At 36.4% G+C, this 19,070-nt stretch overlaps 1 protein-coding gene across 3 annotated transcripts in view; it reads left to right on the plus strand.

The window, feature by feature from the left end:
• Positions 1 to 19,070, plus strand: part of USH1C (USH1 protein network component harmonin) — a 59,050-nt gene that overhangs the window by 18,792 nt on the left and 21,188 nt on the right. For 2 of the 3 annotated variants that reach the window (XM_065682874.1, XM_065682871.1), the window contains exons 12-15: positions 692 to 834; positions 1,423 to 1,488; positions 4,141 to 4,265; positions 6,770 to 6,846. In XM_065682874.1, coding sequence (XP_065538946.1) covers positions 692 to 834; positions 1,423 to 1,488; positions 4,141 to 4,265; positions 6,770 to 6,846 — 411 coding nt within the window. Of the gene's footprint in view, positions 1 to 691; positions 835 to 1,422; positions 1,489 to 4,140; positions 4,266 to 6,769; positions 6,847 to 7,591; positions 7,642 to 10,405; positions 10,559 to 10,935; positions 11,053 to 13,102; positions 13,352 to 15,700; positions 15,758 to 17,172; positions 17,293 to 19,070 lie in introns of all 3 variants that reach the window. The other variant, XM_065682873.1, reaches the window with a different exon arrangement.

Consider the following 19,070-nt stretch of genomic DNA (forward strand, 5'->3'; position numbering starts at 1 on the left):
ACTTTGAGCCTTAGAGATGTAAAAAGTCCTGCCTTCCTAATTAACATGGGATTTTAATTTTGGTAGTGAAAATTAGATGGATGCTATCAAAGTGTTCCACACATAGCACCATGGAAATATCTTTCTTGAACAGAAAATATTGCTGGTGTCTTAATTGTAAAGCAAACTGAACAGGAACAAAAACTGAAGCACTTTGTAACCTTTTGGCAATGTACATTCCCTGTATTTTGGTTCTCTGAATGACAGTACATTTCCACAGCAGCCAGGCACATGAGCATTAAAATGCAGTAACTGTATAGTTGTCTTCCACACTGAGATTCATGTAGTGTACTGATCTCTAGCACTGCACTGCTCAGTTAAGTTTCAGGAAAATATAATATGGAGTGTTTTCTGGGTGACAGACTAAGCATGTCTTTGGCATAGACCCTTATGCTGTTGCCGCTGACTTTCACAGTTGCATGCCTCTTCTGAGGTGTTTAGCACCTTTTATCTTTGAGACTGAAATTGAAGTAGCTGTTTGGAATGAAGTGGTCAGATCTGTCAGGGTCTTTCAGAGAGCATTCCTCAGGAAAAAGTGATATGAGGAAATAGCAGATGTGCTTGGTATGTAAACACTGTTGAATTATTTCTTAGAAGAACTACATTCATGACACCTTTTTACCACTGATTTGGATGGTGGCTGTGATTGCAGGGGAAGGAGCTGTTCATGACTGAAGAAGAAAAGCAGAGAGAAGCACGTCTTCGTGAGCAAGAACGCCAGGAGTTAATGCATCAGAAGCGACTTGCACTGGAGACTAACAAAATCATCAAAGAGCAGCAAGAGAAAGAGAGATTGTAAGAATGCCATATAGGACAGTCTGAAAATTTTACCTTGAATTGGGAAAGGACATGTCAGACAGGAGCAACTGTGAGAAGATTCCCAACTTATATCAACTTTATTTTGCTTTTGTGGAGTCTATGTTCATAAATCCTTATTCTATGGTGCTCTTGATACTCTGGGTTTTCAGAGTTGATATCATGCAAATGCATGTTGAGTAGAAGGGTCACTTTGTTCCCCTATGATTCAGTGTGATATTAATTATTTTCATGATGCTATTCCCTCTTTCTTTATTTTTAGTAGTACAGTTACAAATTTTAGCCTCTTAATATACTATGGAATGGTCTCAGAAGTAGATTGAGTCTTAAAGAGTGAAATGGGTAATACGGCCTTGTTATCCAGATGGTAATGAATGTCCTCAGGGTTCCTATGAAAGTATATTGAATCCTTGGTATCATAAAGACAACTTTTAAAAAGGAGCATTTTTCCTCAATGCATGTGTGTTTGCCATCTGTATCTTTTACTAACTATATGCTGAAGCAATTTGTGCAAACTCTTACTCAGAAAATAATGCTTTTATCATGGTGTCCTAATTCCTCTTATAGAAGAAAACTGGAGATTTCCCAGAAGGCTGCAGAGGAAGAGGAGAGATATCGCAGAGAAATAGAGCAGTAAGTAAATACCTCACATAAGCATTATGCAGCCTGAAAAAGGGTCCTCGCTTATTAGATCTGGCTGAAAACATTCTGCATGCTCTTTTATAATAGTAACATTGTGTGATATTTCCATTTAGCTGAATGGAGGGTCCAATGCATGAATAAGTACACCACAGTTATGGAACAGGAAACTGATCTGAAAATCAGCACCTGGGAAACATGAGGGTTATGGTAATAATGAATTCAATATGAAATTGAAGTTGGCTGCTTATTTTTAAAATGCTATAAATGTATAGAGGAACTTAAAGAAGTTCTGTGTGTCAGAAATTGTTTAACCTGTTGTCACTGAATTACTACATTTAATTCTAACAGGAAAAAAAGAGAAATTAATACTTCAAGAAAGTATTCTTCTTCTTCAGGGAAGAAACAGAGAAGAATGAATGAAGAGTTAAAAACATGCATATACTCGGGGGTTTGACATATCCACTTAGCTTATATAAAAAAAAACACAAACAAACCAGCAAAATACAAGTAGTTTGTTCATGGTTTGTGAAAGTGCTCACAGCACTGAATAGCCTTTTCAGTCTATCAGGCAGTTCTGAAAACTAAAGTTTTGTAGATTTAGTCTAGAAAAAGGACTATATGATAATTGTCTCAAATAAAAATTTCATTCATCATAAATTTTTAGTAGGGTTTTGCTTTTCTAAGGAGAAAATTAATTAAATTAAAACTGTGGCACCAAAAGCAAGAAGTTCTGTAACCTGTTTTATTCAGGAAATCTGATTTTTATTATCACAGTCTACACTGGTTTTAAAAATTCTGTGATTCTAGGTAGTAGACATATTCAAAAATTGTATCATAATAAAGGCACTTCTATAAATATAACTTAACCATTATTTTACATTTGGAACTTTAACCAGTATAGCGCATTGTTCTCACAGTAATTAATTTCCCTTTTAAATGATGTTGGGAAATTGCATGAAAGATAATGTGAAGTTGCACAGTATCTGTTTTGATGCAGCCTTTTAGATCCAAAATTGACCCTGAAGCATTCAGCTTTGCACTTTGACACCTTAACCAGCTTTTACTTCATATTCATTCACATAAGTCCCTTTTCCTGTACTTGTATTAGTGCAGGAATTAGTTGCAGGAATTTCTGAATCTTTGAGGTGCAAAAAGGAACATATTCTCCAGCTGTGACAACAGAAGTATCTTCTGGCAGTCCTGTTATAGGCTCTGCTGCAGCACATGGATGAATTCTTTAATGTTTTCCATTTCTAATTCCTGGAGACTAGATACCCTGTTCCTTATTGTGGTCTACTGTAGAAATCCCTGCAATAGCCATGGAAAGGTGCTATAAAAGCAGATTACCAGAGGTGAAGAATGTTTTTATTCTCTGAATCCAGATTGCCTGTCATAATAAATATTTAGTATCTGCGGTATCCTTCTGAACTAAGTGCATCTTTGCTCACTCAGGGGACTTTCATGAGTAGGCTGCCTCGAAGGTTGCTCATTTTAAGGGCTAGCATGTCTGCATACTTCCTTGTATAATTTCCAACTGTTGCTCAGGCAGTTGTTAAGCTTTTCCGTATTCTAATCCAAACTGTTAAGTCAATGTCAGTCCCCTTGGTGTTAGAGGAGGGAAGATGTTAGTATAGGAACTTGTATTCATTCTAAAGCTTAGATTTAATAAGCAATGGCAAACAGGCATTTTTGCTAGAATACAGTGCTTTTCTGTATTAGCAGTTTTTGAGGATGACCCTTTGCTCCATTTTTAAAATCCTTTTTTGCAGGAATTCCTTGTATAAATTCACTGTGCCATTTATTAATATCCTGCATGCATTTTTTGGGGAAAAAAAAATGAAACATGCCTAAATGGTTCTGAATTCTGTGTACCTCAAATTCATTGTAATCCTTTGTTTTTTAATTAAAACGAAATGTAAAAACATTCTGTCCAGTGTTCCCTGCTATTGACTATGCCTCCAGATTTAAATACTGACCTCAGCTTTGCTCACATGTGGATTTCTTAAACTTACTGTAGCTAAATTAGAGATGGTAGAGATAATCCAAGTATAAATAGCATCATTTAGATCTAAGACCTGGTAAATTTCGGCACTGTATATCAGTTTGCCAGTTCAAGACAGGCTACAGCTAAGAATAGGTCTTGAATCACTTAAAGGCATCATATATGGAGCTACAAGCTATTAGGTTATATGGCACTTCTTTTGAAAATGACTTGAGATTTCCCGTTCAGTCACTTAATAGTTTAATGAAAACTGTTTTTCTAATAGATAATCCTCAGTTCTAAATATTTAAAAAATAATAGGTGAGAGGTGGGTTTTTTGCTTCAGTTGACAGTATTGTGTATCACTGGGCTTAATATCTATGCAGCTGTTTTATATAAATGGCCTTAGAAGTCTCAATATTAAATAAGAATACTCACTGACATTGAATTTTACAAATTATCTTAATAGCTTACTACATGAAACTTTGATTGAAGGAATTTAGTTTGAGGGAAGGGGAATTTTATTGTGCTTTATATTAAATAGAAAAAAACCCAAACATACTGAACAGTAAATAATTGTGATTAATTTATATTGATGCTGCTGATTTTATACTTGGAATTCCTAGCTGCATTTTTTTTTTTTGTTGTTAATTTTCTTATAGGATAACAGCAGAGGAAGAAAAATTTAAAAAGGAATGGGAAGAAGACTGGGGTCCTAAAGAACCTCCCAAATGTTTAAAAACTGTAACTGCAGAAGTGCACCCTGCCCCTCGTTCCAAACACAAAAGTAAGACATTGATTTCAGTCTCCTTCCTAGGTAAATTATTTGTCAGATGCATCACTGAGCTGTGTGGAATATATCGCCAGTTTGTATCCAAGCCAAGCTAGCTATGACTTGCTTATTTTCAGAAGGCTGAAAGCATATGATAGATTAATTTAATAGCTCTTACTTAACAGGTACCTAACTCGCAAAACCTGTATCCACTCGAACAGTCATGCTTTTTGTCAATCAGCAGCAGCAGAAAGAAGAAAAAAAAATAAAGCTCACTAAGAAATTGGCTGAAGTAGGAACCTCATGAGCTTGGGGTTTTGGTGCATTGCTTTCTGTGTTGTTTCTGTTCAGTGTTTGGCCTGTCAACCTTTTCAGAGAGCAATTCTTGCACTTGTGCTGCTTTCCACCACATGCCCAAATGGACGTAGTGCTGCATTTTTAAATTATATACGATTGTGTTTATGTCCATGTGGACAGGCTGATATGTAAATGTGAAGTTTTACATATGAGTCCTTTCATCTCAGTGGAGAAAATATTCTTTATAGCAATAAGTAATTTTTTAGGTTTTATGGGCATCTTGTTACTGCATTTTATTACTTTTCAAAATGAAGAGAAGAAGAGGAGACAAGCATTTGGATTTGTTCTTTTATTTGGAATCATCTTTGAGCTTTCTGCATTAATCATATCAGCAAATAATTTAACATCATTTTTGCATTTGAGAAAAGATCCTGAGAAGTGGAGTGTTTGAAGGTAGAAAATTAGTACCGAATTTGCAGTCTCATTTGGAGTGAAAGAATGCACTTCACTATTCCTGTTGTAACCTTTTTTCTTCTCCCTTACTCTTAATAAGTGTATTATGGAGGATGGAGGTTATGGTTTTGAGTATTCTAATCTGCTTCCTTCCAACTAAAAATGGTAGATGTGGAATCCCTACTCTTAGCTTGGAGGAAATGACTTAGTTTAGCTTTCGGAAAATACCTAATCTCTTCAGCAGGATCTCAGCCCTCTTAATTGGGATGCTGTAGAAATGTCTTGAAGTTCCCTCGTTTCCCTTCCATGAGGAGAAGTAAACAACTTAATTGAGTAAACGACTTAAATATGGAGTGTCAGCTAAAATGCAACAGAAGTCATTGTTGCAAAACAAGAGAGAGACACTAAACAAAGCAGAATAATCAAATATTCTTAAGAATCAGTGACTACCAGCATGCCATTCACATCTGGTTTATTCCTTCTCTGGCTAAAGTATCTACCACATAATTTTCCTGGGTATCACTTTCTTCAGTTCATGCTCTTTTGACAACCATCTTGAAATTACGAGTTATAATGATGTTGCAGAAATGATCTTAAATACTAAGAGCTTGGATAACAAAGTACGTAAGCATGTACTAATTAAACCCACACACAGTCGGAGCTTCTGAATCAATTCTTAGAAATGTGCCTAGCTTTCTCATGATTAGGTCACTAAGAATTTGCAAAATTCAGGCACTTGTCAAAAGTTGCTGTGTATAGTAGCAGATCTGTTAATTTGAAAACGCATTGGAAAAAGCAGGGTATTTTTTTCCACTCTGACAGATGGTTGATTTAAGATACTATCTTCAGACTTTAGAACACTTTTTTCTTGCTTTCTGTTTTGTTGGTTTTTTTCTATTCCCCTCCTATGATCATTTTCCTTACTGAATCTACTCTTTTTCCTCCCCTGTCCTTTTTTTCCTGTCTTTTTCCTCTGTTCATCCTTTGCAGCAAATTTTTCACAAATGGGCTGTAGTCTGCACAGCCTGAAAATTGGTTTGATATTACTGGGCAGTCTGCTTCAGAAATAGTGAAGAGACTGAGGAGGTGCTATTTGTACACTGCAACTTTTCTATGAAGAATTGCCTTGAAGTGTAAGTCTGACTTAGTTGTCCAGAGGAATTTAAGATGCTAGGAGCTTAATTGCCAGTTAAGAAGCTAAACTGGAAGCTACAGGTAGTATGTGGAGAGTGTGATAAAATGGTATTATACAAAGGAAAAAGTAGAAAGTGCTTGCTACATAACTGAAGGAAGATCTGGGTCAGGTCTTAACTTGATTTTTTTTATTTTTATTTTTTATGTGTGACTTTGGGGAAATCATTTAACTTTTCATGGAAGAAACTGAAATGGGATTTTTTTTTTTATTTATTTTTTTTCCTGTAACCATCTTTTATCCATTTATAAAAATTCTATTTAAGTCAATTAAAGAAGAAGCCACCTATCAATGCAGGCTTCCTTTCATAGCAGAGCAGAGTAATTGGCCATATGCTCCTTGGGGTTGGAGGAGGTTGGAAATTAATTTGGTTTAAGCAGGACCTCTTCTTATTTTTTTTTTTTTCCCTCCCCTCTCCTCTGTCCCTTTTTTCAGTTATTTGGTTAAATATCCCATTGGTAGCTTTGTTTTAGTTCATGGACAGTTAGACATTGCTGATCTCCTTCTCATTTCATGGGAACCTCCGGTTAGTCTGTCATTTCTATCTCCTCATTCTTTTCCTCCTTTGTTTCTCTAGTAGATGTAAAGGGAGTTGCACATGACCAACTTGAAACAGATGACATGGATGAAATGATCATGAAGCAGGACAAACAGGTTTGCCACTCAGCCTTGACTTCCTATGCTAGTTCGGACTCTTCCTGTGTTCTGCTTCCTCCTGACAGTCAGTCTTTACACTGAACTGATAATTTAGTTTTTCTAGAGCAGTATGAGCGGTCCTTTGGTAGACAGTGAAAGGTTATGATGCTCTTGTTGTCATTGCTTTCTAAAGGTATCTTGATACAAATACAAAATCCGTCAGTCCCCCAGAAAAGTGGATTATATTGAAACCTGTGTCTTATGAGTGTTTCTTAACTAAAATCATAGTAACAGATTCTTTTGTATAATTTTACTCAGTAATGTTTCTGAATATTTGTGCACTTGGCTTGAAATATTTTATCCTAGGAAATGGGGGCTTTATTTTTTTTCAATCTCTTGAAATACCTCTGTGTTCTGCCACAGGCTTGGACGAGTTTGAATACCTGTTTCATTTTAAGGCTTGCTAACTGTAGAGTAAGACTGTGAGCACAGAAATCTTAGAAATGCATATGGCTGTATGGTTCTGTGTGAAAGATTCTTGTATTTGCTTTATTTAACATAAAATAAGTATCAGTAAAATAAGGGTAACATGACTAAATGTACAAGCACAATTGATCAAGAAGTCATTGTGTAATATCAAGCCTATGGTATTTTGGTATTTGGTATTTTGAATAAATTTTAATCAGTTATATGTATCAACATGCATTGGTCTGAATCTGAACCAGTCTTTGACTTCAAAAAACTTTTGCTTTACTTTTTGTAGCTTTTGGGTGGTTTTATCGGTATGAAGGAAAATTTCCCACAATCCGCAAGGTACAAAGTTTGCTGTGTAAACTTGTTTGCTGTGCATTTGAATTTTAATTCCTATTTTACCTTTTCTCTGTTATTACTAGACATTCTTGATAGTTAAATGCTGCTTCTTTTAGCATGTGCACAAATTAAGATGCATTTTGGGATGCATCTGCTAGGATTTGTACTTTTGAATTCTTTGGATTTTAAAGTTCTTCCTGCTTCAGTGGGAATTGTATGTCTATACTTTGCAGAAGGTGTTCAGTACAGGTGGGCAGCTCATGTCTTGATGTTCTCTAAAAGTCCTCAAGAAAATGTATTGAAAAACAGCACACTGACAAAAGTTTAATGGGAATCTCCCAGGAGGAAGAGTGCTGAAGGCAAAAAGCTTTTAGGCATGTACGACATAGAATGAGAAAACCCCCCCCACAAATGAAAAACCCAAACCTTTAAGCTTGATAGAATACTTTTATATCTGTAGAGTTGCTGCTAAAGTATTGCAATTTTGAATTATGAATCTCAAACAATATTTTATTGCTGGTGTTGCTTTAGTCTCTTAATTTCTTCCAATTATTAAGGGTTTTGTAGTTGTGTTGTTTGTTTTGGTGGCAATTTGTTGGTTTGTGGGGTTTTTTTGTGATGGCTGAGTGTAATTGACTGGGGTAGAAGGGTCAAGAAGAGTTCCTGTGTCTATCTTCTGACAACTCAAGGTTCCTGAGGAAGTCAGGATTGTGTCTGGCAGATGCAGTGCTTATTTCACCATTTAGGACTTTTATTTTAACCTTTTGTGTGGATCCTTCATAGAGAATAGAAAATGATTGTACAGTCTGATACCATTTTGTAGTGCTGGTGGCTGTAAATCATCATGGATCTGTAACTTGTGTGAATGCCAGTACAGTTAGGATTTCTATCTGAAAAATAAAATAGGTGTTATGAAAACAAAGTTTCTTCACACAAATGGGTGATCTTCTATATTGCTGCTGGCAAAGACAGTTTACAGAGCATCCAAATACCTTTATATATAATAATGAAGATCGTGCCCAGTTCATGTTGAACTCTACTACACAGTGTCAACTAGAAGCTTGAAAAGGTGTATTTTTAATTTTTTGCTTTTAGAAATATTTTTAAATCTGGAAGTGATAAATTTTCATCCTATGCCAAATTTTTTTTTTTGTTTTGTTTTGTTTAGAAACAAAATTTCACTCTGTACTAAAAATGTCTATAATAGGAAATAAACTGAATCCATGGGGAAGATGGATGAAAAGGATGACTCATCCTGTTGTATCTGAATGCAGTAAATGTAGCTAATATTGTCTGATACATACTAGTATTCCAGAATACTTTGGCATGTGTACTGCCTTTAAATTCAGTATTCTTTCAAATGTTGATACTAGCAGGTTAACCTGCCAGATATTTACATTTAGTAGACAGTACTAAATATATTTTCTAATTTATTAAAAGATATCACTAATTGTTATTAAAGTACAAAGTAAAGAGCTCTGAACGAAACATGGCCACGGAATTATCTTTATGTTAAAACATTAGTGTGAAAAGCTAGATTTTTTTTTTTTACTTAAATTTTTTACATTTTTTTTATCTCCAGTGATGATTGATTCCTCCCACTTACTTCCCCAAACTCTACTTAACAATGAAGCAATAGACAGCATCCCACTGAACTCAGCAGCACGAATTTCCAGTTCTGTGACTACTTGACTAGAATTGGCTTTTGTAGTTGCCAGGGAAAATGTCATGTTTTCAAAGGCCCTGTTATCAGTATTAAATGTAAAAGGTGGAAGAAAGACAAATAATACTATCTAAGATGAAGCACGTTTATTCTTTGAATTCCCAAAATCACCATGGAAAGTGAGTAGCTGATGATAATGAGCAGAGCAAATCAAATCTGAAGCCATAGCCTCACTGGGCACTGGAAATAACTGACAGTGAGTGACCAGCTGCTCCTCCTTTTTACTTGCTCATAAATGAAAGGAGAACATGGGCTTTCCAATATGAACTAGGCCTTACCACTGCAAACAGGAGAGGGTAGCAGAAATCTGACATTGCTGAAATAGAAATAAGGAGCAGGGTATATTTCCATGACAGCAGGAACAGAGACTCCAAAAAGACTATGTGGTTTTCTCCTTTGGTTGCACTCAATTTTAGAGTTGTATTGCGCTGTATTAATTCACTCACATGAGCAGATTCTATCCAGTGCATGTAGGAGCTACTTGTTCTTTGTGATGCAGTCTTTCCTGGCAGCAATTCGGTTTCTACACTGATCTAAGCCTTTCCTTTATAAGTGCTTTTTTTGGTTGTATTAAGGCTTGCAATGTTTAGGACATATGAGTGAAGACGTAGTATGCATAGAATATTCACATCTACCTATACATGAGCATCTGTCATGTGAAAGCAGTTAATCTTGGACTTTTATAAAAATGCTAGAACAGGGAAATGGCCAATCAAGACCAACCAAAATGGAATGAATATTCAGAGTTTTGTTGTAGGCCTGTGTGCCCTAATGTTGCAATTTGCAGAAGAGCAACTGCCTGATCTTGTCCAACTTATGTTAGTATGCCCAGGCCTTCCAAATAAGGTTGAATTTCCAGCAGATTTCTGAGGAAATGGACTTAGGACTTCCTTTTAAAAGACTATCCCCCTACTTGCACAGACTGTGATTAAATTTTCAAGGCAGACACTCATGTACTAAGCTTGAAGTTTGGAATGTTTTTATCTGGTGTAAAAATACTTCACTTAAGAAAAAGAAAAACCCCAAACAATCAAAATTTCCCAGAAAGGGAAAGACCGAAAGAAGTCCAAAAGCGACAGTCTGTGTGAACAGAAGAAGAATAAAAAGGAAATGGAGTTTGAGCAAAAACTTGCCAAAGAGAAAGAAGGAATGCTGGAGAAAGAAAAACAACTGAAAATAAATCGTCTTGTGCAAGAGGTATGTTGTGTTCTCCCATCAAGTGCAAAATTATACTGAAAGAAAATTAGCTGAATCTTTAGTGGAATTATCTTAATAGGACACTTGTTTAATTACGTCAAAGATAACCAAGTTTAAAAAAATTGCTGTTTCACTGCAAAACCGTCCCCATGTTTGCCTGTTTCTACAGTCAGTTTTTGTCCACATGAGGATACCTCTGCAATTAATGTGCCTCCATTTGGAATGATGCATTTAGGGAAAGACAGAAAGATAAGAAATAATTCTCAAAACCATTATTAGTTTTAAAATTAATTTCGATGGCACTTCATACATCTGAAATAGACTTGTGTTGTAACTATACCTATAACCTTTTTTCATGCACTGATATTATGGTTAAGGTATCTGAGACAGAACGAGAAGATCTGGAAGAATCAGAAAAGGTGCAGCACTGGGTGGAAAGACTTTGTCAGACACGGTTAGAACAGATTTCCTCTGTGGAGAATGAATCTCCTGAGGTAAAATTCTGGCTTCTTTATATATTGCATGCTGTCTTAAAAACACACTGGTTGTCTCCTAAAAGCAACAGGTTTTTACCAGAGAAAAATCTGTTTTTATCTTTCCCTCTCAGCGTCAGTTTAAGAGGCAGGGGAGAAAATATCAATAACTGATGAGTTGCAATATGTAGCATTTGCTGTTCATGTATTTTAGGGAGGATTTTTTATTATTATTATTCTAATTTTTATTATTTTGTTCTTTTTAAGTGTATTATCAACACCAGATTAACAGTTTTATTGGCACATGACCTGTTTGGGCTAGGTGGAACATACTACGAGTAATAAAAATGAGGCTAGAATACCCAACCATATATTTTAGTATCCTATGAAAGTAAGAACGTCATTGATGTACTCTTGGATGCTTCCTAGTGTTGCATGGAATAAAGGTACACATTAAGAAAATTACAAAAAGATGAGAAACTCACAATGGATAGGGTTTGTTTTTGTGTTTTACATAGTCCCCTTAAATGAAGAGAGTTGCAAATAGTGAGTGTGCCTTAGAGCCTGGTGGTTCTAGATGTGGAGTGAGGCTTTCCCACCATCCTACTGCTCTGGCTGTCTTCCAAGCACAGCTGCTTTCAAGAGGAACACTGCAATCTGCTGAACTCCCCTGGGATCCTCATGAAATTGCAACCACAGAGAGGACCCTTGGGGAACACCCTCGCATGAATTTCCTTCAGGTCAATGTGGAGCAGCTCTGAAAAAGCAGCTGGTCTTCTGTTCTCCTGCCCTCAGGATCAGATCTGTGTGGCTCTTCAGTGCATGTCTCAAGTACAGTGAAATGATTATGCAGAGTTTTCTTCCACTACCTAAATTTGGCTAGTTGCATTCTGATAGATCTTTGTCCCACTTACTCTGTAAAGTAAGAGGGAACATTACAGATTAAAATCACAGTTGTATTTCCATTATATTTAAATAATCCATTACAATTTTTCTACAGAATTATCCAAGCAGTTGAACTGATATAAAGCACAAAACCGGAATGCTTATGAGGGATCAATGCAGGTATTACAGGCTCGAACTGCTACTTGGGTTCAAGAGCAGGCAAGATCTCTTGACCTCTGCCAAACAAATACCTTTTTTTTTTTTTCTTTAGTACCAGGGGTCAGTATGGCAGGTAAGGAGATCCAAAAAGATGTCAACAGAGGTACCCAGCTGAGGGACGTGTTTTCATATTAGACTAAGATGCATGTGTCTGTGGGACAGCTCATCTGTCTAAGGTTTCCTCAGCTGAGTCTACAAAATAGCAAAATAAAGAGTATCAACTAGATTTTCTTAGATACTTCAGTTAGATCAAAGAAATGTTAGCAACTCTAAAGCATATGTAGATGTTACATATTGCAACCTTACTTCTTGTGTGAAGAGTCATGTTCAAGCTCTGGAGTCTGTTGGCCCCACAATGCATTTGGTGTTGATTGACAGAAATTGGAAGATCCAGAGCCTCCTGAGGATCTGAATTTCATAGCACCCTGAAATGCTGCTTAAGCTTACTTCCCCCTCCTGTATTAATGTCTAGTTATGTTTACACAGAATTGAGCACCTTTCCCTTTTTTAATGGCATGGAATTTCAGGCCCTGTCTTTGATTACTTTCTTCTTATATAATCACCTTTGCAAGGAGCAATTCTGCTTTCTCATCATAAGAGCTAGTGAGGCAAGAGATATCATCTGCGATTTGTCCTGTGTTTTTGGGGTTTGGGGTTTGTTTTTTTTTCTTACCTTCTGATGTCTCCATGCAGTTGGGTTTTTTGTGTGTGTCATCCCCTTTGCCCCAACAGCCAAGGCTACTGTCACAGCACTTGAATTTTCTTCTTTTTAAACTTAAATCCCAAGGAGTGCCTTTAAAAAGGCTTTTGGAGAAAAAGGTTATGTATAGTCTGTGTGGGAGAAGCCAAGAACTTCCTGTGCAGGAGCAGTTAGGCTGAGTGATGTTCTAGGATTTGCCGTTCATTTCTTTGGAGCTGTTGCAGTCAGCTGAACTGCTAAGGCAGATTTCTGTTCTGTTGCACGTAGTTGGCAAGTGGACGTCCATCTGCTCCTCCAGCCACATCAGTGCGGCGTTTTGCTGGTGGTCTGCAGCTTCATACTACAGATCTTGATGACATAAACTTGGATGAAGTTGACAAGCCTAACCAACGTGTGGCACCACCTCTGCCACCATCACCACCCACTCTTCCTTCAGCATCATCAGCTCATCTACTTCCTACATCAAATGTTCCACTTTCAAGAGGTCCCACCCTGTCAGTAACACCAGCTTCCCAGGTGACCTCATGATCTGTTTGGATGCATGTGCCTTTACCATTCCCCTGCCTGGCCTCCCTCCCCAGCAACATCACCCACTTCATCCACTGGATTGGGGTGGATCTGCCATATGCAGTGTTAAAAGGAGTGAGATGGTTTTACTGTGTCATAATAGTGAATGCAGTCCAGAAGTAGTTTTATTTTAACTTTTTACAAATTTTAAGTTAAGAGGGTTTTGCTCTCCTCCCTATGTACGTTGTACCCCTTGCGCATGCAGGTATCTTGGCCAGAACGTATCAGTTAAAAATACAATTTGGACTTGAATGCTTAAATATATATATTAAAAGAAAAAAACTTTGTCAGACCAAAAACCAAAATCAGAAGATTTAACGCATAGTTAAATTTGGGAAAAATACCTCTGTAGTGAAAATGACCAGTGGAAGCATTTTAAAGATGTCATCACATTGCTTTGTAATGTGAGAAGAAAATGAGCTCAAAATCAGAAGCTCAAATCACAGAATCACAGAATCACAGAATCCCAAGGGTTGGAAGGGACCTAAAAAGATCATCTAGTCCAACCCCCCTGCAAGAGCAGGGTAACCTACAGTACATCACACAGGAACTTGTCCAGGCGGGCCTTGAATATCTCCAGTGTAGGAGACTCCACAACCCCCCTGGGCAACCTGTTCCAGTGCTCTGTCACTCTTACAGTAAAGAAGTTCTTCCTGATGTTAACGTGGAACCTCCTATGTTCCAGTTTACACCCATTGCCCCTTGTCCTATCACTGGATATCACTGAAAAAAGCCTAGCTCCATCATCCTGACACCTACCCTTTACATATTTGTAAACATTGATGAGGTCACCCCTCAGTCTCCTCTTTTGCAAGCTAAAGAGACCCAGCTCCCTCAGCCTCTCCTCATAAGGGAGATGTTCCACTCCCTTAATCATCTTTGTGGCTTCTTAAAACATCGACACTGTATACATTATCTGTAAAATACTTTTAAATGAGCAAGAGCGTGTAATCAGGCTTGACTCTTTTTGTACACACAGGATTTAGGGATTTCTTTGAGAAAACATGGGGACTTTCTCTTTACTACAATCTTTGTTCAAAAGGGGATCAAATATAAGAAATTTTGTGCCAGATATCACTGTAGGGGGGAAATGGGAGCATCATAATTCCCTTTGCTAAGCACTGTAGTTTTTGGTGGGTTTTTTGCATGTTTACTTGGAAATACGAAGCTTTGCATTTGCATGATTTTGGTTGAGGTAGAGAAGGTTATGCAAACTAATCAGTTCTCAGGGGAAACTGGCAGATTATTTCTATGTGAATAATAACCCTAATGTTAACTATGAATCTCTTCTTATAAACTAAAGTTGTTCTGTGATAGAGCTTGATCGATGTGGTTTATATGCTTAAAGTGCCAAGAATATGCTAGTTCCACTGAAATAGAGATGCCATATATACTAATGGATAATAGGTTTCCCAAATTATTTGTGAAATACAAATAATGTGACATGACACAAGTGTACAAAGGAATATATTCTGCTAATGCTGATACAGTTTAATGTGACATGTCCCTACCCATGGCAGGGGGGTTGGAACTACATGATCTTAAGGTCCTTTCCAACCCTAACTATTCTATGATTCTATGATAAAAAGTATTCAGATAAAAGAAATAGTATAGGAACTGTCATACACCTATTTATTCCAATATATGTTCCTGGCAGTTTTTCACTGCTAGTTATGTTAGAGAAAAGAGGTTAATAATGAAAGGGAAATACATCAGGTAACAAGAAAAAAATGATCTAGCTTTCAGAAATAAGACAGATTTCACTGTACATGATTAGGGTATATGAGAGAAGAACTAAGCTCTTAGTAAAGTGTTAATACTGAGCCAAAGCTGCTTTATTTATAAATAGATAACTCAGTATTCTTGATGTGGTTTCAGAAGTGGAAGAAAAATCAGAAGCTGGACAATTTATCCTTTCTGCTTTTTAAAGAGTCCATTTTAACATGACAGATAAGCATATGCAGTGTGTTTATTTTACTTCAACAATTAAAGATCGTGTGCTTAAGCCTGCTAAAGCTGAAAATAAGACAACTGGTGTTGTCCCATAAATTTGCTTTTCAAATAGTACTCAAACTGTTAAATCTCTGTGTTGCTAAGTCGGGTTTTTTTTTTTCCCCAGATCGTTTAATTTCAAATACGGCTCAAACAAATACTTGGGGGAAAAAAGGAATAAAATGCTGTCAATTACATTCTTGACAAGTAGCTATTAAAATATCTGGTATAAATTGATCTGTTTCTCAAAACTGTTATTAGCTATATATTTTGTATGAACCCAGTACTAAGTCTGTTACTGTTTAGGTTGTAAGAAACACCTCCCACGTTGGCAAAGTGTCTTCTGTGTCAAGCAATCCACTGGTATGTCATATACTGTTAATAAATACTGCAGTTTTATGAGCTTCCCATGTAATGCTAGTGTCAAGTAAATGACAAGGGTTTGACTCTGCATGGCTAATTTATTTAAAATTCAACACTAGCATTCACATGCTTGGATCCAATGCTGTGTTACAAGATATCTAATACCAAGTAGTGGAAGTGACTTCTAATGGTCTGAGGACTTCATATTTCAACACTTCAGCAATACATGGTCCATGTTTGTGTGTTATGTATGTCATGGAGCATATACTTTGTCCGGTCAAGATAGGCAAAAGGAGATAGGACCAAACTGTATTTGAATATAATGGGTGCTGAAAAGAAAGCTTTCTTCCCAGAACCAACATTCCTTTTGATTCAGAATGATCAAATATCAGGTTTTCCCATTCCAAGGAGCTCTAGAGAGGTCTCTCTCTAAATTGTGCAACTCCAGGAGCAGTCATCCAGTTCCAGTGCAACTTTAACAAGTTGATATCTGTGAACCTGCCAATTCTTCTAAGCTCAGAAGACTTAATGATACGATGTATTTTTGTAGTGTGGAACAGTGTTAATTAAGGGATATCCACAGGGACTTTGAAAGATCTAGTTCCAAATTATTAATTTTTTTTATTATTATGTAAAAAAAGGCAAAAAAAGAAGTTGTTTAGCCAGCTTGCTGGAAGCAATTTAAATTTTGGAGGATGCAGCTTGTACTACATTAATGATATCTGGATTACATTTCCTGTGAGAAACATCAACGAAAGTGTGCTGAGAGTTGCTGGCATTAAGTCAGAAACTAAACCCGCAGGGCTGAGTTTTGAACTTTTGAATAAAACTATGCTTGACGTCAATGGGAGTTTTGACTGAGTAACAAGTGTAGAGTTGGGTTAGTACGTGCCGCATGAAGAGGTATCAGATGCCTCTGAATATCTGTACTTCATGGAGTCAAAGCTAGGTAGTTAGTGCAACTAACCCTTGCTCTTAAGATAAGTTAGCTTGAAATGATTTATGGAAAGATTGCTGCAGTCCTGGTGAACTTCATCTTAGATTTGTTTAGCCACAGATTAGTTAAAATGTTATTTCAGGTTCGCTCTGTCCTTAAATTCAGATTTTTATTTTTTTTTTTCCCTTGACATTTCTTATTCAGTCCTTTGCCTTTATGGGATAAATGCCAAAAGCAGGGATGACATTTCTCCATGATTGTGCTGGTGAAGTCAGAGATTAGGGGGGAAGCAAGAGAAATTATGGTTTGGTTTGTTGACTTTATAAGTCTTAGTTTAACTAATTCTGTAAGTACTTTTTTTTGCATTAGTGTCATTAGATCCATTACCATAAGCTATTTGATTTGAGGCATCTTGGTGAAATAACATATTTGCATAAATTACATTGTGAATTGTAATTTTCTTAAATTAACCCCATAGAAACTTGCTCCAAGTCCACCCACCCAACGACATCCAGGGGTACCAATAGTCTCTAAACCAGTCATGCTTCACCCTGACCCAAACTTTATGGTCAGGCCAACAATCAAAACAGAGGCCCTGGTAAGCCTTTTAATGTGTTTGTTTTTTGGGGGTAGTTTGGTTTTGGGGTTTTTTTTTTTTGAGCACTGTAGTACTATGGGATTTGTTTTTTTAATTGTTCTCAAAGAATTAGTGCTTGTCTTGTTTTCTGTTAACTAAAATTCATGTAGATTTTTCAAGTGATCATTAATGGTAAGTATAAAAGGATATTTTTTCCCTTTTTTCCTTTTTTTTCCCCCCATGATCCAAAAGTCACCTTTAGTGACAATTTTTATACTGGGGTGCATAATTCCAGAGTAGTATAGAGCCTTAGACTCTGGAGATCTTATTTCCCATTTAGTCATATACTGTTTTTTATTCTCAAAAATTCTGAATTCATTTGCCTGAAATGAAATAGTAAGAATTATACTTTGGTTTTGCTTTGTAAATATTCATGAACATAACTGAAATATAGATACATACCTCATAATTTCATTTCCAGAGATAAAAAATAATGTGCTGTTATATCTTAGACTCCAGTATATTGGTTACTGCAATGTTGACTCAGTACAGATTCATTTTCTTACTTCCTTTCCATTCTGTTTCAAATGTAAGTGAATAAAAAAATGTTAAGCTAAATATTTTAGGACCAACCATGTAGCATTTTTGGGAATTTTGGTATATGAGGGAAGGTGAACCAAGGCTTACCAGAGAAAACAAGGTGAGGGGAAAGGGAGAAATACTGTTTTGACAGGTGATAACTCCCAAGTGAGAGCCCTGAAAATTCATCTAAAATAGCTGGTGAATCAATTAGTAATATTTATTCTTGAGGGACATCATGGCTTACACTGTTAGAGTTGTGTGCCTGTTACATGCATGTGTGCAGATGTGTGTTTATAAGAGCAAGGCAATGTATTTTAATATGTGAAGTAAGTGATGGAAAAAACATCACATTTGCATTTCTTTTAATTAAAAGCCTATGCTATATCTTACAATAAGTGTTGTGCACAGTATTCTCTGCCGTCTTTTATTAATGTGATAGATTTTTTTTTTTTGTCATTTTCTGCTTTAATGATTAAGATACTCTTCTTGTTTTATTTTCCCAGTTACAGTTTGAACAAATTTCAGTGATACTTAGTAACCAGTTTTCCCACGGTCATAGTAATCTTGAGACTTCTGTATTATAAATGGATTGAAATCATAAATGATATCAGTTTTTCCAAGTTGCTCAAGAGGAGACAGGTACACAAGCTAAAAATACATTCAAATCCCTCCAGTGTAGATACTTCCCTCAGTTGTGTGCATTAGAGTTTTCAGTTTGATTTTGTTCAATAATTCAGCATCTTTAAGCAGTATGAAATTGCTTAGGGGGGAAATGAAGAGAGTATAATATAATCTAGCTCTTAAAATAAATACCGGATGTGCAAATACAAACTAGTCTGCAGAATTGATAATACCCTGATGTGTGATCAGAGGACAGTCTTGGTACTGGTTGAAAATGTTGGGTTTGTTTTTTTGTTAATGTTTCCTATGAGTTTGAGAAATTTACAATAAGATCCACCTCCATAGGGAAATTTTTATGCAGGCATGCACATTTTCCAAATCACAAGTCTGCAAAAATGCTTCAGATGTCAATCATCTTCATTCCCAAACTGTCTTATATTAGTTGGAAGATCACAGTTTCAGTGGGAGCAACATTGTGATTGAGAGAAGCATGTCAATAAATTGGTTCTGTAGACCTGTTACCTCTTACTTCCATTTATGGCTTAATGCAATAAAACGTATTCATCCTTACTGCAATAAAGTCACAGTAGTATATG

The sequence above is a fragment of the Lathamus discolor genome, chromosome 6 (genome assembly GCF_037157495.1).
Source record: "Lathamus discolor isolate bLatDis1 chromosome 6, bLatDis1.hap1, whole genome shotgun sequence".
NCBI classification, from domain to species: Eukaryota; Metazoa; Chordata; class Aves; order Psittaciformes; family Psittacidae; genus Lathamus; species Lathamus discolor.